Source organism: Cygnus olor, chromosome 8, assembly GCF_009769625.2.
Source record: "Cygnus olor isolate bCygOlo1 chromosome 8, bCygOlo1.pri.v2, whole genome shotgun sequence".
Lineage (NCBI taxonomy): Eukaryota > Metazoa > Chordata > Aves > Anseriformes > Anatidae > Cygnus > Cygnus olor.
In genome coordinates this window covers 31,315,863-31,335,025 of record NC_049176.1, presented here as the reverse complement: position 1 = coordinate 31,335,025, position 19,163 = coordinate 31,315,863, and the positions used below count along the sequence as shown (strand labels likewise).

The following is a 19,163-nucleotide window of genomic DNA, read 5'->3' as shown; positions in this document are numbered from 1 at the left end:
CAGCAGCAGCCAGCTGGCAGCGCGAGGGCGCAGCCCGGGGTGCCAAAAGAAACACCAGCTCTGTAGCTGGGTACGGGCTCACGTACCCGTGTCAGGCAGGCCCACGAGGGTTGCAGTGGGAAGTCTTGTTCCAGCGTGCTCCTGATGTGCTCAGGGCGTCACGTATCAGAGTATTAATTAATCTAACGACATGGGGGGCTCTCGTCTCGCAGGCGGCTTTTGCTGAGGCTCGGGGGCACCGGGGCTGAGCAGGAGCCGCCGGCTGCGGCCACCCCGGGGCTGGGAAGGGCCGGGGCTCGGCGGCAGGACAGCAGGGCAGGGAGGGAACCCCCTGAAACCCCCTGAAACAAGAGCAGGGGCCCCACTGTGGGCGCACATCGCGTGCGGCTGGGGCAGCAGCGTGGGCACGCACATCTGGGGCTGGTGTGGCACATCTGGGGCTGGTGCAGCTGCGCCCCAGCTCCCCCAGCAACACCTGAGCAGCCACAGGGGGCCGTGGGGGAGCGTCCCCCTGCAACCTCCCCTTCGGCAGGATGAGACCAGAGCAGGGCCTCCTTTCTTTCTCTTCGCCTAAGACCCCGGTGCTTTGGCCTTTTTTCACGGCAGCTTACACCGGCCACGTTCCCCAAACCACATCACCTCCGCTGCTCTCTCCTGGGCTCTTCGCTCCTTCCGTCTGCCTTACAGCCTCATGGCCAAGGGTGGAAATCACCCCCGCAGCCTTTCGCTGCCACGGAGGGGCACGGCACGATGTGGCACGGCACGGCACGGCACGGCACGCAGCGTCCCGGATTTTCTCCATTCCCCCCCCCCCCCCACCCCGCATCAGCGCCCGCCTTTCGGGGCCACCCGCCAGCCCCACACTGAGTGGGGAAGGGAAACGTGGGGGGGCCCCCCGCAGACGACTCCTCGCTGCCGTCACCTTCCCGGCCGCCCACGCGCAGGCGATTGCATCTCGCAGAGACTTCCTCGCCCGCCGCGCGCCCCGCGGGTGACATCCGCCGGGACCCGCGGCACGTATGTCCCCCGGCACCCCCGCGTCCCTGCCCGCCTGGCACCGGGAGCCCCGGGCACAGTTAAGGTTAGAAGGGATTAATTGCCTGCTCGTCACCCTTGGTGGGCTCGGCGCTGGCCGGGCGTGCTAAAATTGCGTTGGTGAGTCAGCGGCCGGGTTGGGCAGGAAGGAAAGGCAGGGCTGGGGCGGGCTGGGCGGCCGGGAGCGCAGCGCCGCTGCCGTGCCCGGGGTTGGCGGGGACGCGGGGACGCGGGGACGCGGCGGCACGTGGCCCTGGCGGCACGTGGTGCTGCGCAGGCACGTGGCGTGGCACCGGGCAGAAGGGCGCTGCGGGCAGGAAAACCTCCGTGGCTGTGGCTTTCCGTGCCGGCCGGGTACAGGAGGCTGCTGCCAGCGCCGGGAGGCAGCGGGGCGAGGGGAGATGAGCAGAGACCAGGGCCGAGGCGCGGCGGTGCCTGGGCCAGGGGCTGGGTTTGGTCTCGTCTTCGCACGAAGCACTGGGCAAGGCAGTTTTTCGAAAGTAACCTACTTTTTTTTTTTTTTTTTTTTCCCCTTTCTAGGCTGCCTTACCGTGTTTTGTCCCCGCCCCGGGTGCCACGGCCCCATCCTGCGCTCGTGGGGAAAACCCCCAGAAGCAGGGAACTGCCCGTATTTGATGAGCAACGTCCCTTCTTGCACGTTTCAGCTGGGAAGCGGCAGCACAGAAACGCTCCCCGCGTGGCTCGGAGGGGAGGGCTGCCTCCTGCGTGGCACCCCCGGGCCCCCTGCGCCGCGTGCCTGGCTTTCCCTGTCTGTCTGTCCACCCATCCATCCACCCATCCGTCCATCCCCACGCCTGGGGACACACAAACCTGTGCTTTGAGCACGTGCCCCGCTGCCATGCAGGGACCCCAGCCCGGGCCATGCCCCGGTGCCCTCCCCACGTGTGATGCCCCCCACACCCCCTAATTCCCCCCAGGCCCCTGGGCAATGCTGTGCCCCCACGCCTGACCTCTGTGCAGTTGCCCCCCTGGTGTAACACCCTAATATCACAACCCTGTAACGTGCCCACCATGCAATGTCCTGGTGCAATGATGTCCCCATGCAATGTCCCTGTGAAACATCCCCGTGCAATGTCCCTGAGCAATGTCCCACGTGCAACACCCCCATGCAATGTCCCCACACAGCGTCCCTGTGCAATATCCCTGTGCAATGATGTCCCTGCACAATGTCCCCGTGCAATGTCTCCGTGCCATATCCCCATGCAACATCCCTGTGCACTGATGTCCCTGTGCAACGTCCCCATGCAATGATGTCCCTGTGCAATGATGTCCCTGTGCAACGCCCCTGTGCAATATCCTGGTGCAATGATGTCCCCATGCAATGTCCCTGTGCAACAGTGTGACATCCCCGTGCAACATCCCTGTGCAACGTCCCTGTGCAATGACCCCCGTGCAATGAGCCTGTGCAATGTCCCCGTGCAACGCCCCTGTGCGATGTCCCCATGCAATATCCCTGCACAATGTCCCTGTGCAATGTCCCTGTGCAATGATGTCCCCGTGCAATGATGTTTCTATGCAATATCCCCATGCAATGTCCCTGTGCAATGATGTCCCCATGCAATGATGTCCCCATGCAATGTCTCCACGCAATATCCCCGTGCAACATCCCTGTGCAATGATGTCCCTGTGCAATGTCCCTGTGCAATGCACCCGTGCAATGATGTCCCCATGCAATGATGTCCCCGTGCAACGCCCTCGTGCAATGTCCCCATGCAATATCCCTGCACAATGTCCCTGTGCAATGTCCCCGTGCAATGATGTCCCCGTGCAACGTCCCCGTGCAATGTCCCTGCACAATGTCCCCGCGCAGTGCCCCCGTGCAATGATGTCCCCGTGCAACGATGTCCCCGTGCGATGTCCCTGCACAATGTCCCCGTGCAATGTCCCTGTGCAACGATGTCCCCGTGCAACGTCCCCGTGCAATGTCCCTGCACAATGTCCCCGCGCAATGTCCCCGTGCAATGATGTCCCCGTGCAACGATGTCCCCGTGCAACGTCCCCGTGCGATGTCCCTGCACAATGTCCCCGTGCAATGTCCCTGTGCAACGATGTCCCCGTGCAACGTCCCCGTGCGATGTCCCTGCACAATGTCCCCGCGCAATGTCCCCGTGCAATGATGTCCCCGTGCAACGATGTCCCCGTGCAATGTCCCTGCACAATGTCCCCGTGCAATGTCCCCGTGCAACGTCCCCGTGCGATGTCCCTGCACAATGTCCCCGTGCAATGTCCCCGTGCAATGTCCCCGTGCAACGATGTCCCTGCACAATGTCCCCGTGCGATGTCCCTGCACAATGTCCCCGTGCAACGTCCCCGTGCAATGTCCCCGTGCAACGATGTCCCCGTGCGATGTCCCTGCACAATGTCCCCGCGCAGTGCCCCCGCCCCCCGTGCCGCTCCCCCCTTGCACCCCCCCCCCTTTCCCGCCCTTTCCCTCCGGCCCCGCCCCCTCAACCCCAACCCACCCCCCAGACCCCGCCCCCCGGCAGGCCCCGCCCCCCCGCCCCGAGGCCCCGCCCCCGCAGCCATGTCGCGGCGGGCCGCGCGCAGCCGCCCGGCGGCCGGGGCCGAGGGGGGAGCCCCCGCGGGAGCCCCCGCGCGCGGCGATGCGGAGCGGGGCCGGGCCATGGCGGCGCCGGGGCTCTCGCTGTGCCTCCGCCTGCTGGCGGCGGCCTTCTATGGCCTCAGCTCCTTCCTCATCGTCGTCGTCAACAAGAGCGTCCTCACCGCCTACGGGTACGGCCCCCCCCCCCCCCCCCCCAGCCCCGGGGCTCCGCGCGCCCCCCGTTTCCTTCCCCTCCCGGTGGCCCCCCCCCCCCCCCCCCCCCCCGCAGCCCGGTGCTGGGGGGGGTCTCCCCGTGCTCTGTGCCCCCCCCCCCCCTTCCCCCCCCAGGCAGGGGTGTGCTGGGTGGGGGCCCCTGCCCACGCCTGCTCTCTGCCCGCAGGTTCCCGTCCTCGCTGTGCGTGGGGCTGGGACAGGTGAGTTGGGGGCACCCCCGTTAATCCCCACGATACTCCCCGTAACACCCCCCCCTTAACCCCCCCAGCGCCCCCCTAAACCCCCATAAATCCTCCAGTCCCCCCTTAACCCCCCTGGTCCCCCCTTAGCCCCTGCAATCCCCCCTTGACCCCCCCAATCCCCCCTAACCCTGCCAGTACCCTCATAACCCCCCCCAATCCCCCCTTACCCCTCCTTAACCCCCTTTAACCCCCCCAAGACCCCCCACAATCCCCCCAATTCCCCCTCGACCCCCCCAATCCCCCTAACCCCCCCAATAACCCCATAGCCCTCCCAATCCCTCCTTAACCCCCCCATAGCCCTCCCAATCCCTCTTTAACCCCCGTTAAGCCCCCCAATCCCTCCTTTACCCCCTTTAACCCCCCCCGTACTCCCAAAATACCCCCCTAGCCCTCCCAATTTCTCCTTAACCCCCCCAAAGCCCCCCCAATCCCTCCTTAGTCCCCCCTTAACCCTTTTTAACCCCCCCCGACCCCCTATAATGCCCCCCAGTACCCCCCTAACCCCCCCCCAATCCCTCCTTAGCCCCCCCAGTCCCCCCCCCATAACCCCTCAGTCCCCACCCGTCCCCTCTCCCGCAGATGGTGGCGACGGTGGCGGTGCTGTGGGCCGGCAAGGCGCTGCGGGTGCTCAGCTTCCCCGACCTGGACAGGCACATACCCCGCCGGGTAAGCTGCGGCCACCCCCGGCCCCCCAGCCCCTTTTTGGGGGCTCCTCATCCCCTGCTCCACGCACCTTCCCCAGCGGGTTTGGGGAGCACGTGTGTGGGAAACTTCCCCGGGGGGGGGGGGGGGGGGGAAACTTCCCCGGGTACGTCTGTCCGTGTGCTGTGTGCGCGGGCGCAGCTCCCCAACCCGTTATTAACCCCCCCCCCCCCTTTTATTTTTAATTTTCCAGACATTTCCTCTACCTCTCCTGTACTTCGGGAACCAGATCACGGGACTGTTCAGCACCAAGAAGCTGAAGTACGGCTGCTCTCCTCGTCCTGGGCCGTATCCTCGCTCGCACGGGGCTGCTGGGGGGCAGCTGCCGTGTCCCCCCCCCCCCCTCCCACCCCGGGCTGGGGGCTTCGCGGGGGGTGGACACGGCGGGTGGGAGCAGCACGGGAGCGTCGGGCCCCTCTCACTGCCAAACCTTCCCCCTGCAGCCTGCCGATGTTCACCGTCCTGCGGCGGTTCTCCATCCTGTTCACCATGTTCGCCGAGGGGTTCCTGCTCAAGTGAGTCTTCGCGGCTGCTTTCCTCCGGGCCAGCAGCAACAGGCGCCGTTCGGGGTGGCAGGAGGTGCTGGAGGGCCGCACGCACCGTGTCAGCCGGCTTCTGCGTGCCCGAGGGCTGCGTGGCCACGGCTCCTGGCCCCGGGCCGCCTTTTGGGAGCGTGGGTGGGAGGAGGAAACGGGCACGGAGCAGCGGCGCGTTGCTGGCTCCAGCCCCGACCCACAGGGCACGGGGTGGGATGAGGTGTGGGGGACCCCAAGGCGGTGCAGGGCTGGCCCCTCGTCCCACGCCGTGTCCTTGGCTGCCGCGGGCAGGGCTGCAGCGCTCCCCAGGTACGCGCACCTTGTCCATGCCAGCTATTTGCAGGCAGTAATAATAAAACCCTGCCAAACTGCAAACTTTTTGGTCTCGCTTGCTGCTTGTGCACCTCCTTGTTAGCTTGGAGTTTTGTGGGTTTGGTTCCCCCGCCCGGTGCTGCTCCTCTCTGGGGTGCTTTAACGAGGATTTACCCTGCCCGTGGCTGACCAGGGTGTCCTCGTCCCTCTCCTTCCAGGAAGAAGTTCTCGTGGGGCGTCCAGATGACGGTGTTCGCCATGATCATCGGCGCGTTTGTGGCTGCGAGGTGAGCCCCTCGTCCGCTGCTCTCGCACCTTTCCTGGCTGTGGTTCTGCTTGGCGTCTGACAGCCCCGGTGCAGCGCTGTCCAGCCAGCAGCGCTCGGCAAAACGGCACACGTGGAGGCCTTTCCACGGTGAAATCTTGGCAGCACGTTCTGAGCTACATGTACTGCTAGGAAAACAGCCGAGGTGCCCCACAAAGGTGTCTGCTTCCTCTGGTGGAAGCTGCGAGAGCGCGGGGCTGAGGTGAGGGCAGTGCCTGACCATCCCGTTACGGCCTGGCACGGGGAGTACGCGGTGACCTTTCCTCTTCCCCTTCAGACAGACATGCTGTACGGTAGGAAGGAATGTTCTCCAGACTCAAGTCCCACTCCTTCCCCGCACGATTAACTCTTTCTGACAGCTGCCAGCAAAACAGAAGGTGGAAGAAATCCCCCAAGTGGCACGCTCCACGAAACTTAAACACCGTAACTTTTATTTTATCTTTTCCCAGTGCTGACCTGGCGTTTGATCTGGAAGGGTATATTTTTATCCTTGTTAACGATGCCTTAACAGCTGCAAACGGTGCCTACGTCAAACAGAAGCTGGATTCCAAGGTAGGCTGACCTCTGTCCGTGCTGCCTGGGGCTGACCTGTGGGGGTGGCACCAGGGAGGCTGACACGGGGCATGTGTCACCCGTCGGGGACGCCTCTGCCGTGTCTGGGGTCTCCAGCTGGTGCCACCACGTCCCTCTCCCCAAATCTCCTCCCTCTGGCTCACACCTTGCCTAAGGAGCAAGCTCTGGGGGGAAATCCCGTGCTTTGTGTGCTTTGCTGGGAGGGGTGGGTTTTGTTTCTGTGCCTTGATGCTCCAGAGACCTTGAGAAGGTCCAGCATCATCCCCTGCAGCCAGGGAAGCCCCGCTGGGGGCTTGGTTGACATTTTTGCACCCAGATTATTTGGCCTGGTTCACGCTGGTGGCTGGAGGCGCAGCCAGCTGCTGGAGGCATCAGGCTGTGTGATGCTGTTGGCTCTCCTGGTCCCAAGCCGTCTTGTCAGCCCTGCGAAACCTTCCTGTGCTGCTCCTCTGTTGGGAGAGAGACCCAGGGGCTTGTCAGCAGCACGCTGGCTCCTGGAGAGCCCCGCGGGCAGAGCTTGAGGTCCTGTCCTGAAGAGCTTGAGCTCCTGTCCTAAAGCACCGTAGGGCTGGTGTCTCGCTGGTGTACAGCCCTCCGGCTCTCCTGCCTCCAGGAATCCCACGTGCACTTAGCTCACGAGTTCTGCTCGTCAGCAGCAATACGGATAAGGATTTGCGGTCCTGTGCGGAGCCAGCGTAAGGACTCAGACTTCTCTGTTTCTAGGAGCTGGGAAAATACGGTCTGCTCTACTACAATGCACTGTTCATGATCCTTCCCACCCTGACCATTGCCTACTTCACCGGAGATGCGCAAAAGGTAGGATTCTTGCCCCCGAAAGCAAAATCTGTAGTGGCACGATACCTTGCGGGCAAAAACTTGCTGGGAAGAACATCTCAGCGTTGGTTGTACGGCACTTTTCTGCAGCTTGGCCTCTTTGCATACAGTGGCGAGTGCTCCAAACGTGGAGCTGCGAAGTAGCTCGTTACCCTGGCTTGTAGATAGATGCTACGTGGCGTCTGGTGGGTGAGTTTAGGGCAGAGAGCGGTTTGAGGCCAGCTTTTGGGGTAGAGAGGGGGGGAAACTGCTTAAGTAGAAAGTAACTGCAAGTCTTTACGTTTGGCTTAAAATCCACGGAGTTGCCTCATCTGAGCGTTTTTGTAAAGTTGCAGGAATGGGGAAGTACAGGAGCAATAAGTGAAACCAAATATTATCTAAAATAAAGAAGTTGAGTATTTTTAGTGTAAATGGGTTTCTTCAAACTTCGTTGTCCTTCCCCCTTCCTGTAGCAGCTCTGTTGAACCGCTCCGAGGCACTCCTGCCTCCTTTGCTGTCTCATCCCTGGGGGTTTTGTTTTTCCTGTGCTTCTGTGTACCTGGACTGCATATTGTGGTGTTGTCACACCAGTTCACAGCCAGTTACCCTTGGGAAGGGCCGGTGGCTTTTCTCTTGCTGGGAGCCCGGTGCCGTGGTGATGAACCCGGTGGGAGCTGCTGAGACGAGGAGCAGCGATGGGCGAGGGGCTTCGTGCGGGCCGGCTGAGCTGGGGAGCCTTTGGGGATAAAGTGCTCCTTGATAACCGGGAGCTGGCAGCCGAGGAGAAAACGTCGCTGTGTGCTGCACTGTGCAGCCTCTGTTCAGCCTCAGTAGAAATCTCCTCTCGCTGTTTTTTTTTATTTTTTATTTTCCCTTCCCCCTGAATAAACTCCGGCCGAGCTCCTGGCGGTCGGGGCGGACAAAGCCGTGCTCTGTCGGGGCTCCCGCTATGAACAGCGCCGCTGTGAGCGCCGGCAGCTGCCCGGGGTGGGCGCAGGAGCTGCTCCCCTGCCTCCTGCACGGCCGCTGCGCGTGGCAGAGCCGCGGGACCTGGGCGGCAGCGGCAGCGTCTCGCCCCGCCGGGCCTGGCAGGGCCGGGTGTAATTAAGAAATCTGTCAGCAGACGAGGAGATTAAAAGCGAGGCCGTGCAGGGCTGCAGGCGGGGCAGAGCCCCTTGCCCCGCTGGCAGTGCTCTGCCCAACGCAGCCAGGGCTGCCGTCAGCCCCCTCTGCCCCCGGGGACGTGTTTCTGGGTCGTGCTCAGCTTCGTGTCCCCCAGCTCCTGCTTGGGCAAGGAGCGAGAGGTTTCACAGCCAGCCTCCCTGAGCTGCCACCTCTCCCAGCACCTACACGAGATCTCTGCGTGAGCTCGTGGCCAAAGGTCCGGGAGTGCAGCTGTAAACGGCAGCGTCGCAGCTCGGTCGGGATCTCTGGGGCAAGGGCTGGGGTGCTCCACGCTGCTCTCATGGCAAAGTGATCCCAGCCTCCTGGGAAGCTGCTGCCTGGCACTGGGGGGGTTTGGGCAGCACCCGCAGGTCCCTCCTGCTCCTCTGAGCTCCTTTGACACCATGGACCCCTTTTTCCAGGAGGGCTGCGGTGGGTGCTGGGCCAGGTTGTGCATTGACCCCCTGGATCGGGGGCGATGCTGGTGCAGGATATTCATCTGGGGCGGCTCTTTGCTGCTGTGATGTGAAAGCTGGGGGCTGGGGCTTGTCTTGCTGTGAATTACCGTGCCGCCTCCTCCGTTTCTCTGCAGGCAATGGAGTACAAGGGCTGGGCAGATGTGTTCTTCGTCGTGCAGTTCACGCTGTCGTGTGTGATGGGGTAAGGCTGCGTCCGGTGGTGCTCCCGAGGTGTGTGTGGGGCTGGAGGGGCACCGTGACCGCACCGGGGTCCGTCCTGGTCGCGTGGCGGGGGCTGGCAGCACCGGGGCTCCCGGCCTGGGAGGCACAGCAGTGGTGAATTTTGGTCGCCTGAGTAATTCTGGGTTAAAAAATAACTTTAGTCCTGATAGACACGATACTGTTGAAAGCTATGGTGGACGGAAATGACTCCGTGAAGGTTTCACCAGGAAAACACCGTTCTAGAGCAGGGGGCGCGGGCCGAGAAGCTGAATTGCCGTGCTCTGAGCGCGTCCCGGAGCCTGACCGCGGTCTGTTCCTCCCGCAGGTTTATTTTGATGTACTCCACGGTTCTTTGCACTCAGTATAATTCTGCTCTTACAACTACAATAGTTGGCTGCATTAAGGTAAGCAGCTTTCTGTGCCGGGCGAGCGCTGCAGTGATTCCCGCTCGCGCCGCGCTGCCGGCACGTGGGCTGGCTGCGCGGTGACGTGCCCGGCGGCGCTGCTCTTCCCATGCTGCGTGGCCGCGTGCCCGGGCTGCCTGCCCCGGGAGCTCGCGGCCGTTCCTGGAGCAGGGCCGAGCTTACTCCGGTAACGGCCCCGAGCAGCCTCCCTGCATCCCATTTTGGGACGCTGGTGCTTCCCAGAAGCCTGGGAGGGGGGTGCTGGGGAGGAAGCGGGGCTGAGGCGTCAGCGTGGTGCTCAGCACCCAGCCTTCCCGGCTGCTGCGCTGGCTGCTCAGGCACACGGAGGTGCAGGACTGGCGCCATGGGACTGGCAGAGGTGGGACGGCACCTCTGGGAGCAGCAGGGGGACGTGCTGGTGTCGTGCCGTGAGGCCGTCGCTGCGTGCAGTAGGAGATCCGGGCGTGTTTGCACAGCGGTTGCTGCCAGCAGCTGTGCACGGACAGCTCTGGTGTAGCTTGTCCTGGGCTAATGAAGTGCAAAACGCCCAGAAAGAGCCAAATCTTCTGGGTCACCTCGTCCCGGGGCGGAGCAAGCTGGCTATAAAAATCGATGGGTGCTCCTGGGGGGTTTTCCTGGTTTTTCTGCCACGTGTGAGCTGCCCGTCCGGCAGGGCTGGTGTCGGAGCCGGGGGAGATCTGCAGCCCTGCGGCTGCCGCGGGCACCAGGGGCCAGGAATGGCATTGCTCTGCCCCCCTGTGTGCTGTGCCACGTTGCTCTGCACCGCTGCCTGAGGAATCAAAGCCTCCATTCATCCAGCAGCACTAAACACGACCCCTTTTAATCCCGGATTACCAGCGCTCGCATATTTCACACTGTCCGCATCCAGGCTTTCCTGTTTCCACGTTGCTTTGAAAACCAGAGCGTACGCTTGGCTCAGGTTATGCAGACACTCACTCCTGTTCTTGAAATCTTGTTCCTTTGCAGAATATTTTAATAACCTATATTGGGATGTTTTTTGGAGGAGACTATATTTTTACATGGACAAACTTCATTGGTCTAAATATCAGGTAAGAACGTAGGGGTTGCAAATGTTCATGTTTTGCAAATGAAAGTTGCTGTGAAGCTGAGACGGTTTGACCAGTAAGACGCTTCTCTCAAAAAAACCGTGGGATTTTGACTTTTTGCATAGTTGTGGTTTTCAGCTGATCCAGGCAGGAAGAAGAACAGCCACGTTTGTCCGTGAGCTGGGACGGAGCAAGTCCCGGCCCTGCGGTGAGCCGGGCTGTGAATGGCACCGCCGCGGGGACGCGTTCACCAGGGCACGTCCGCGCAGCTTTGACGTGTTTGACGTGGGTTTAGCTGCTGCTTTTTTAGGAAAGTAGAAAAAATAATAATAAAAAAAAAAAAAGAGAGGAAAACCAGGTACACTTACGTTGAAACCCTTCGGAGGAAAATAGCTTCCTGCTCGGAGCTTACAGGGAGTGGAAAGGCTCCTTTTTGCCTGGTGAAACAGCGCTGTTGACCCGGATGGGTCGTGCTTTGCTTTCGGACGTAACGTGCTGGCAGAGCGCGCTGGCGGGGCTTTTCCCCTGCCTCTCACTGCCTGGCAACACAGGAGCTCGTTTCCATTCGTGGCATGGCGCAGAGCAGCCGGCGCGTGTAATTAAGGTAGCAAAAGAAATATTTGCTTTATTTCACCCGCTATTTTAGTACAGCTTTTGGAAAAGTCTTTTGTGCACTGGAGTGTATTCGGCTGCCGCAAAACGTCTCCTTGTGCCTCCTGTTCTGCGGTGGGGTTACCCCAGTGGTGGAGCAAGCCCAGGAATAGAGCAGGCGCTCAGAATAGCAGGCGTTTGGGTATGAGTTAAGCAAAACACGTGGGCTTTGGCGGAAAACAGACTTTTTTCTTGCAAGTTGATGCTTGCTTTGGCTCCTTGATGGTCGGAACCACGGCTGGACCGTTCCTCAGGCACCAGTGTTTGTGGCTGCCCAGCTGGTTGCAGGGGCTGGCAGACCGGTGTGCTGCTGGGCGATGTGGTGCCTCGCTTCACGCTTTTATCTCAACCTTTTTTTGTTTTGCAGTATTGCTGGAAGCCTGGTGTATTCCTACATCACCTTCACAGAGGAGCAACTGAGCAAGCAGTCTGAAGCTGGCATCAGGATGGATATTAAAGGAAAAAGCTCTGTGTGACCAGCGGAATGCTTTATCTGAAAGCAAAATGTTTCTGTTGAGCTGATCACTGGCAGAGTACAGTAAGGAATTAGGGGTGTCTGCTGCAGAGGAATGTTGATGCGCTTTAATTTGCACAATCCGGATTGCTGCCTTCAAAAATCACGGGGAAGATAAAATGACTGCACGTGTAAGAATTCATCTGATTAAGGCTGATTGATTGTGAGGAAATCCTGGGGTTTTAATCACGCTGAGACTTGGCAGGAGAGGCTTGCACAAGCGGTGCAAGGGTTTGGACTGCAGAGGACTCATCAGCACCTGGGAAAGGTACAGGAGCTGGAAACGTGGGGTCGTCCGGCCTTAGCAAGGCAGTGCCAACCTCGCCAGTTGGCCTCACGGGCTGGTGGCCCTCGGCTCCGTGCCGAGCTGTGCCGTGCCAGGCCGGGCCGTCACCTGCAGCGCCTGGGCCTTGTCTGGCACCAGCCGTGGTGTGGTGACAGGACCGGGTTTTTAATACATCCAGCAGCGTTGAAGGGTTTTTAAAGGTTGTCTTATACAGCACCTCTTTCTAGGCCTGTCCTCAGATTGTCTTTCGGTTTTAAAAACAATTCTTTATAATTTTGAAAAAAAAAAATTTAGTAGAACTGTGTGTTAGTGAGTTTTTTGTACGCTTCCCTTTGGGAACTAGGAGACCAAGCGCCGTAGGCAATACGTTTCTGTTTCTGGAAGGTAACTGCTAAAAATGTAACTGGTGCTCAGCAAAGCTGCCTTGAGGGGTGTCCTGACCACCGGGGCTCGTCCGCGTGAGTGAGACTGGCAGAGGCAGTGGGGGGCTGCTGCCCTGTGCCCCCCTCCTTGCGCTGGGGGCTGCTGGCCGGGGCCAGTGCCCCCCTGCCCTGGCTTGGTCCGGCAGCAAGCAGCAGGCCGGGTGCTCCCGGTGCCACACAGCAGGCCAGACATTCCCCGATCCTTTTTTATAGCTTCCTGGGTTTTGTTAAACCCTTGGCTTTGCAACCTGCTGCTGAGCTGCTGTTTCGGTGGGCTGGCAGGGGCGTAGGGCAGCGCAGGTACTCGTGGCACTTCCTTGAGCGCACACTCGTAAGTCATGTTTTTATTTTATTTTTTTATCCCCCAAGTTCACTTATAACTTTGCTGTGTGCTGAGGCATTTGCAGTCAGGATGTTGATTCTGTTAGAGCTTTTCTTGGTTTATTTTTGAATCTACTGGTTAGATTTATTGTCCAAAGGGTTAAAATATTTTTAAAGCTTATTTTGTTTGTAAATGTGCACACTTCAGTGCCGGGTCTGGATGTATTGTACACACTGGGAAAGCAAAGAGTTCCTACAACAGTATTTTCTATGCTATTAATCTACTAAATTGTTTTCTATACAGAATCTATTTACAAAATTCACCATTTTAGTGATTAAAAGGGTGACCTTTTTATTTGAATGTATGGCAGGCTTTATATGTAAGTCAGTAATGATAGCAAAAAAAAGGATTTTATGTGCCTACGTATTTTTGTACCGGCTTCCAATAAACCATCGACCTTCCTCCTACCTTGTCCGTGCTTTAACGTGGCTGCGCGGGCCTGCCGCTCGCTCCCTCCAGTGGCAAGCACAGGAGGCTGGAGCCGAACCAGGTTGGTGCCCGGGGCTGCACAGAGCAACACCCAGCGGCAGGCTGCGGCCCCGAAATGAAATTCATCGGAGGGAAGGGGCCCAGGGCATGTATGGCAGTCAAAGGATGACGTTTTTGCCTACAAGGATGGGTTTCTGCAAGTTGTGCTGATGTAGCCAGTTACTGGCACGCTCTTGCAGCTGGCGTGGGTCTGCAAGGCACCCAGGAGCAGAACCACTCCGCCCCGTTCTGACCAAACCACTCAGGAATTTTGTATGCAGACAGTGTGTTTAAAAAAATAGTTTAATAAGCTTTTTCAGAATTGCAGACAGGGAACAGGGATAAGACAAGGGAGTTACTAACAGTGCAAAATTACTATGTGTGACAAACTGTATAAAAACTAACTTGTAAATTCTGTGTGTCTGTGGTTGTTGGTCTTAATATCACTTTAAATAGCCTTTGGAAAGCCCAACAAGGATTTACTCAGTTGAACTGGAGCTTTCAGTTTAGGCTGCAGTCACAAAGCACTCTGTGAAAGCCAGACTCCCCATCCAGCTGAAGACATCGTGGTAGTGCTTGAAAAACATACCCCAGTGTTACTGCAAGCTCCAACCTTGCCAGTGCTGGCTGGAAACAAGTTCAACCATTTCTGGGCTCCAAAGTGTACTGAATGCTTTTTAAACAAAATCGAAGTTATTAAATTTCTAGATTTTTAAATAGCTTTAGTAGTGCAATGACTTATCAAGTTATAGTGGCTGCATTTTGAAGAACATGAACAAAGTATTGTGTTAAAACACCAGCATGAACAAACTGTAAATTATAATTAAATATTCTTAAAGTCTAACTGAGCATTACATAGGTGTTGATTACGGAATGTCAGGTCTCTTCTATGTATCACCAGAAAAAGGTAAGATTAAAAAAAAAACAAAGCAACATTCCTGAAAATATACACAGTGCTGTATTTCACACACAAGCCTGAGACAATTGACTTATAAACTTTCCTATAAATTTTTGGAAGTATCTCCAACTTGCAAACAGAAATGCATAACAATAAAATTGAAAAAAGGACGCCAGCTGCAAAGACTCTTAGAAACACCGCACTGCCCTCCAGTCTGAAACCGTCTCAAGCCCACACCTTTGAGATAACTGTGATACTTTGGGGCTCCGTTAATTAAACGGATTGCCAATCAACAGCAACCTCTTCCTAATGCAACCGCTTGCTTAATCAAGTGATTAACGCAGGCCATGCATTACCAATCCTTACCCATGTGCCTCTCAACATCAATTACTGCCTAAGGTAGGTAGATGTCAACTTCGCACGTCAGCTGAACCAGTTAAAACATCAGTCCAAACGTTTCTGGGAACAGCAGGTAAATGCAGTCCAGGAACTAACCATGCTGATGAAGCTAATCTGGATCCAGGGAATTTGGCTCATTAATGACCATGAAGTCCAAGTACATGTAGTTGAAGAACAAAACGAAACGAAACCCTTAGCAGATTTTTTTTCAGGTTGATACATCGGTTTCAAGCCATGGGACCCTACATTTAAAACTGGAATGGTGAAGACATACATTTTAAGATCATTTAGGTAAAAAACCAATTAAAAATTAACAGCACACATGTAAGCCACAGGAGGAGGAGACAAGATTATTAATTATACAAATGAACAATTTTTCCTATTTTTATTTCAGTAGACTGTAGCTGTGGCTTAAAAAAAAAAAGTTTTTTTTAAAAAAAACACTGGTATTAAGAATCTTTCTATTTCATGGATGTAAGCCCTACTTCAACGCCTTTCAAATTGTGCTAGTGGGAAGGTGAACATCGCCCTGCTCCACACACATTTACAAAGAATTTTAGTTTCTAGCACGTTAATCTTAAAAGAGTTACCCATACCTACTCTCACTTCTTACACATGTGAATCTCTATATAGCAAACATATTTATGTGTATATACTGTACCAAGTATTTCTGGGTGATGTTTCTGCTCCCACTGAAATATCCATCCACGTAAGGTCCATTAGTATTCAGAAATTCAAGATCAGGCACCAGGTTACCAGCTGCATGTCCATTTCTAACCGGTACAGCCAGAATCACTTGACCCATTTCCTGTCCTTCCTGTGCTCGGTGAAATGTAGATGATGAGAGAGATACTGAAAATAGATCAATGAATAATCTAAAACCTGACCCTGGTGAACAAGGTTTAGTAAACTTAAGCATTTGGCTGACATGAAATTTATCTGAGCTCAAAATAAAATGAGAAAATGTAAATGAAAGCAAGAAAATTTGTGCAATGCAAGCATCATGCTTAACAAATTCTTAGCATCACTATTTGTCATAAAACAAGAAAAATAATCTTTTCAAAATCAAATGACTTCTAACCATTCTTGATGTTAATGATTTACTGTTTTTTTTTGAGAAGAAAATAACATGTTGGTGACTGATAAGCATTCTTTTTTTTTCTAGGTCAATTGGTTTGGTTTGTCTTTTTTTGTGTATTTTTTTTTTTAAGAAAAGAGTTCAGCAAAATAAAATGAAGCTGACATTAGACTCAGGATATCAATTCTCTCATAAAAGTTTACCAACTGTACAAGTTAAGAAAATTATACAAGCTTTTGTTTTAAGAAAGGACAGTTCAATCAAGACATAAGTACTGTAAAAATCTTTCAAAGGCTACAAAGAAATCTGGAAAAATACAGAATGTATTTCTTTAGCCCAGATAAGAATATGGAAAGACATCATTGATGTCAACAATTTTACATATACAAACCTGACCTGGTTTAGTTATTACCTTTTAAAACTTCTATATATAAAAATAGTTGTGCTCATAACTTTCAGGATTCATAAGGGTTCCTTAGCAATGGCGTGACACGTTTTTCTCTCTCGAAGTCTCGAGTCTCTGTGCCTACTCTGATGCGTGTCTCGGAATTCTCTATTTCATTGTAACTCCCCACAACAATCAGAAATTTAAACCAGCCCCCTGCTTCAAATAGGATGCTTTGTTCACTTGTACAATGCTTAAATAGCGTATATATACAGAATTAATTTTCTTTAACGTATTAGGCTGGAAGCATTTTTTCAGAAAATCACCGATTTGTCTCTCAAATATTTTTAAGCGCCTTAGTGTTCCCAGAACTACAGCTGACAGCTCTGAGAAACAGAATATTCTCCTACTGCTTTTCAGCACTGACAGAAACAAATAATCAGATCTTAAGAGCCAACTAGAAGGTATAAGGAAAATCTCAGCAGATTGTTTTACAGAACTGGATTTTGTAAGGTAACCCATCAACCCTGAAAATTTTAGACACCCAAAATTTACTCCAAGGAATAAAATCAGCTCTTAATATTCAGTCATCCAAAGATTCTAGTTCTTCAAGCTTCCCATGTGAGTTTGCTTCTTGGAAGAACTCCGATGAACCAGGACTCTCTTTTCCATTGCTGTTAATTCTTCTTCTTTTTAGAGGTCTTTCACTTTTTTCTTCAAAATCATTTTCATTTCTTGAAGTTGAATGAGCAAGTTTTGGGTCAATGGAAAGGTTTTCAGTTTCATACCCATTTGTATCCAGATCTGTGTGAGGTGTTTTCTTGCCACTGGTAGGTCCATTTACATGCAATCCTTCAATTTTTGCTTCATCTTTATTTGGTATCTCACCTGGCCCGTTAGCAGACACCCCTGCGTTAGAGACATATAAAGAGAGTAGAAGTGTAAGTAGAACAGGAAAAATTGTGACAGGTCAATAAACAGAAGCCTAACTACTCCCCACTGAACTAAAAAGCCAATACTGGTCTTTGTGTCCTCACTGTGCGATGAACAAGTGGTTTATTTGCATACAAATGACAGATATATCATGACAGTTTCTGGAAGCCCTCAGAAGCATCATCAGCCAAGAAAATGTCCCAGAAACCCACAACAGTGCAAGCTGCAGGTGGATTGCCCTCACCTGGGCAGTCTCTGTAGTTTCCCCTCTTTTCAAAATTTCAAACAGCTCCCTAGCCCCTCCCTCCACTTGCTACAGCTTTTACTTCAGCTCCATCAGAACGGCTGTCCCTTGCTTTTGAGGTTTCTTTTCGGGAGCGAGCGTGCCCTGGCTCTTCTCCCATTCCACACTGGCCCTTGATGCCCCACATCTGGTAAGAACAGTTAACTGCGTTCCTGGGATAAGCACTAGGCAAGCACTAGTGCACTGCCCGACAGTTTCCATCTCAGACAGTTGATTTAAAAACGCTGCATGGAACTCCTCACAAAGTTAGCATTACAGTACTACAGCAGCATGGGGGAGACAAGACCAGGTAAAGTGCTTTTAAAAGGAAGGTTCTACTGAGATTTATCTTCAATACATGGCTACTGGCTACATGCAAATATGTAGCTCTTTTTTAAAAAACATTTTTAAGTTAAAGCTGCTAACACCCTGGAAAATACTTTAAACTAGAGCTGTTTTTAGAGAGGGAAACTGAACTTCTCTTTTGGCTTGTCATCTGCAACGCTGCTGTGACTTGGCAACCCATTTTCGGAGCAACGGGGCACTCACCATTCTGGTTACTGCTGCTGGTTGCACTGTCCTCTCTTTCAGACTGGCTGGTGCTGCTGTTGGAAGTCGTAGGAGGCGGGGACGGAGCTCTGCTGGAAGCAGCACTTTCACTTTCATCCAGGAGGCGATCCATGTAATCTCTGCACAACACAAACAGCACACTCAGCACTGCCCTCGCTACTGAAAGGACTGATTTTGTTTGTACAAAAGCGTTCACTGCACATACTGCACGTGTGACCTATTCGCATCTTTGTATCTCTTTGAAGTGCACAACTTCTGCAAACTTAAGGGCTGTAAGATCAGCCCTGTTAACTGGCCCACGGACGGTCTGACCACAGCGACTACCATTTGCTGACCGAGCACTGCAGTCAGCTCACAGAAACTCAGCCCGCGCTTGTGCTACATCCCCTAAGATCATGCACGAGCAGGAACATCAACAATGCTGTGATGCTGCGGACTGTGTTTTCAAGGTGCTGCTCCAAGGCAGGTTCACACTAAGCTCTCTCAGTTTGCTGCGGCAGTGACAGCACGCTATTAAGTAAGGAAGTTTGGTGCTTATACAGCCTTAAAAGGGGTAAGAGTTAAAAGCAAATGAGAAACTTCAGTTAGACGTTAAGACACGTTCCCGTATCTGAAATCTATTACAATCCCACAATTTAGGTCACTAACTGTAAATCTCTTATGACAGATACAAACACAGCCGGTTGGTAAAGCCCTTCCATTCAGGGCATTAGTCTGGATTAACTCCAGAAGCAGCATATCCTCACACGCAGCTACTCCGGAACTGATACTGCACTCTGAATTCCAACGTCTATCTGCAAAAGCTTTCAAGAACAGACAAGTACAATCCGTAGTGACTCTTCTTCTGGTAACACTTTTGAACACCATATGCAATCAACAGCAAAAGAATCAGAGGATATTTTAAGTGATTAACAAGCAAAAATGTCTATCGATTTGGGTATAAATGGAAAAAAAAAAGAGGTGGGGAGAAGAAGGGCAGATAGACTGTCTCTGACAACTGGAGAAGAAAATCCAGCAGCTCTGTAACGGTCTACGTATCAAAGGAGCCACAGATGGCAACCCTCAATGTCATCCTGCTATTTCACTTTGGTGCTCCAACACACAGTTCTAAAATGTTTACAGAAACAGTAATATTTAAAAGAGGGAAGGATAGACAAGCCAGAAACAAATTATAAGAAAAAATAATTGTAAAAAAAACTTGGAGAAAGGCAGCGGAAAGAGCAAGACACAAAAATCACAGCATT

At 54.1% G+C, this 19,163-nt stretch overlaps 2 protein-coding genes across 3 annotated transcripts in view; one reads left to right on the top strand and one right to left on the bottom strand.

Annotated features, from left to right (window-relative positions):
- The first annotated feature begins 3,580 nt into the window (after positions 1-3,580).
- SLC35D1 (solute carrier family 35 member D1) lies at positions 3,581-13,306 on the top strand. The gene is made up of 12 exons (XM_040565389.1): positions 3,581-3,789; positions 3,999-4,032; positions 4,654-4,740; positions 4,970-5,037; positions 5,220-5,291; positions 5,843-5,911; positions 6,399-6,501; positions 7,246-7,338; positions 9,092-9,159; positions 9,505-9,583; positions 10,571-10,653; positions 11,669-13,306. The coding sequence occupies exons 1-12, from the start codon at positions 3,581-3,583 to the stop codon at positions 11,775-11,777; spliced, it is 1,074 nt and encodes a 357-aa protein (XP_040421323.1). The 3' UTR covers positions 11,778-13,306.
- Positions 13,307-13,658: 352 nt separating this feature from the next.
- Positions 13,659-19,163, bottom strand: part of MIER1 (MIER1 transcriptional regulator) — a 35,947-nt gene continuing 30,442 nt past the window's right edge. For both annotated transcript variants that reach the window (XM_040565388.1, XM_040565387.1), the window contains exons 12-13: positions 17,899-18,038; positions 13,659-17,042 (exon numbers count right to left, since the gene is read on the bottom strand). In XM_040565388.1, the coding sequence (XP_040421322.1) occupies positions 16,717-17,042; positions 17,899-18,038 (466 nt within the window). In that variant the 3' untranslated portion in view covers positions 13,659-16,716. The remainder of the gene's footprint in view (positions 17,043-17,898; positions 18,039-19,163) is intronic.

Coding starts and splice junctions, on each gene's coding strand:
- SLC35D1 (XM_040565389.1), top strand. CDS start 3,581: ATGTCGCGGCGGGCCGCGCGCAGCCGCCCGGCGGCCGGGGCCGAGGGG. Junction 4,033..4,653: donor TGTGCGTGGGGCTGGGACAG/GTGAGTTGGGGG, acceptor CCTCTCCCGCAG/ATGGTGGCGACGGTGGCGGT. Junction 5,292..5,842: donor GCCGAGGGGTTCCTGCTCAA/GTGAGTCTTCGC, acceptor CTCTCCTTCCAG/GAAGAAGTTCTCGTGGGGCG.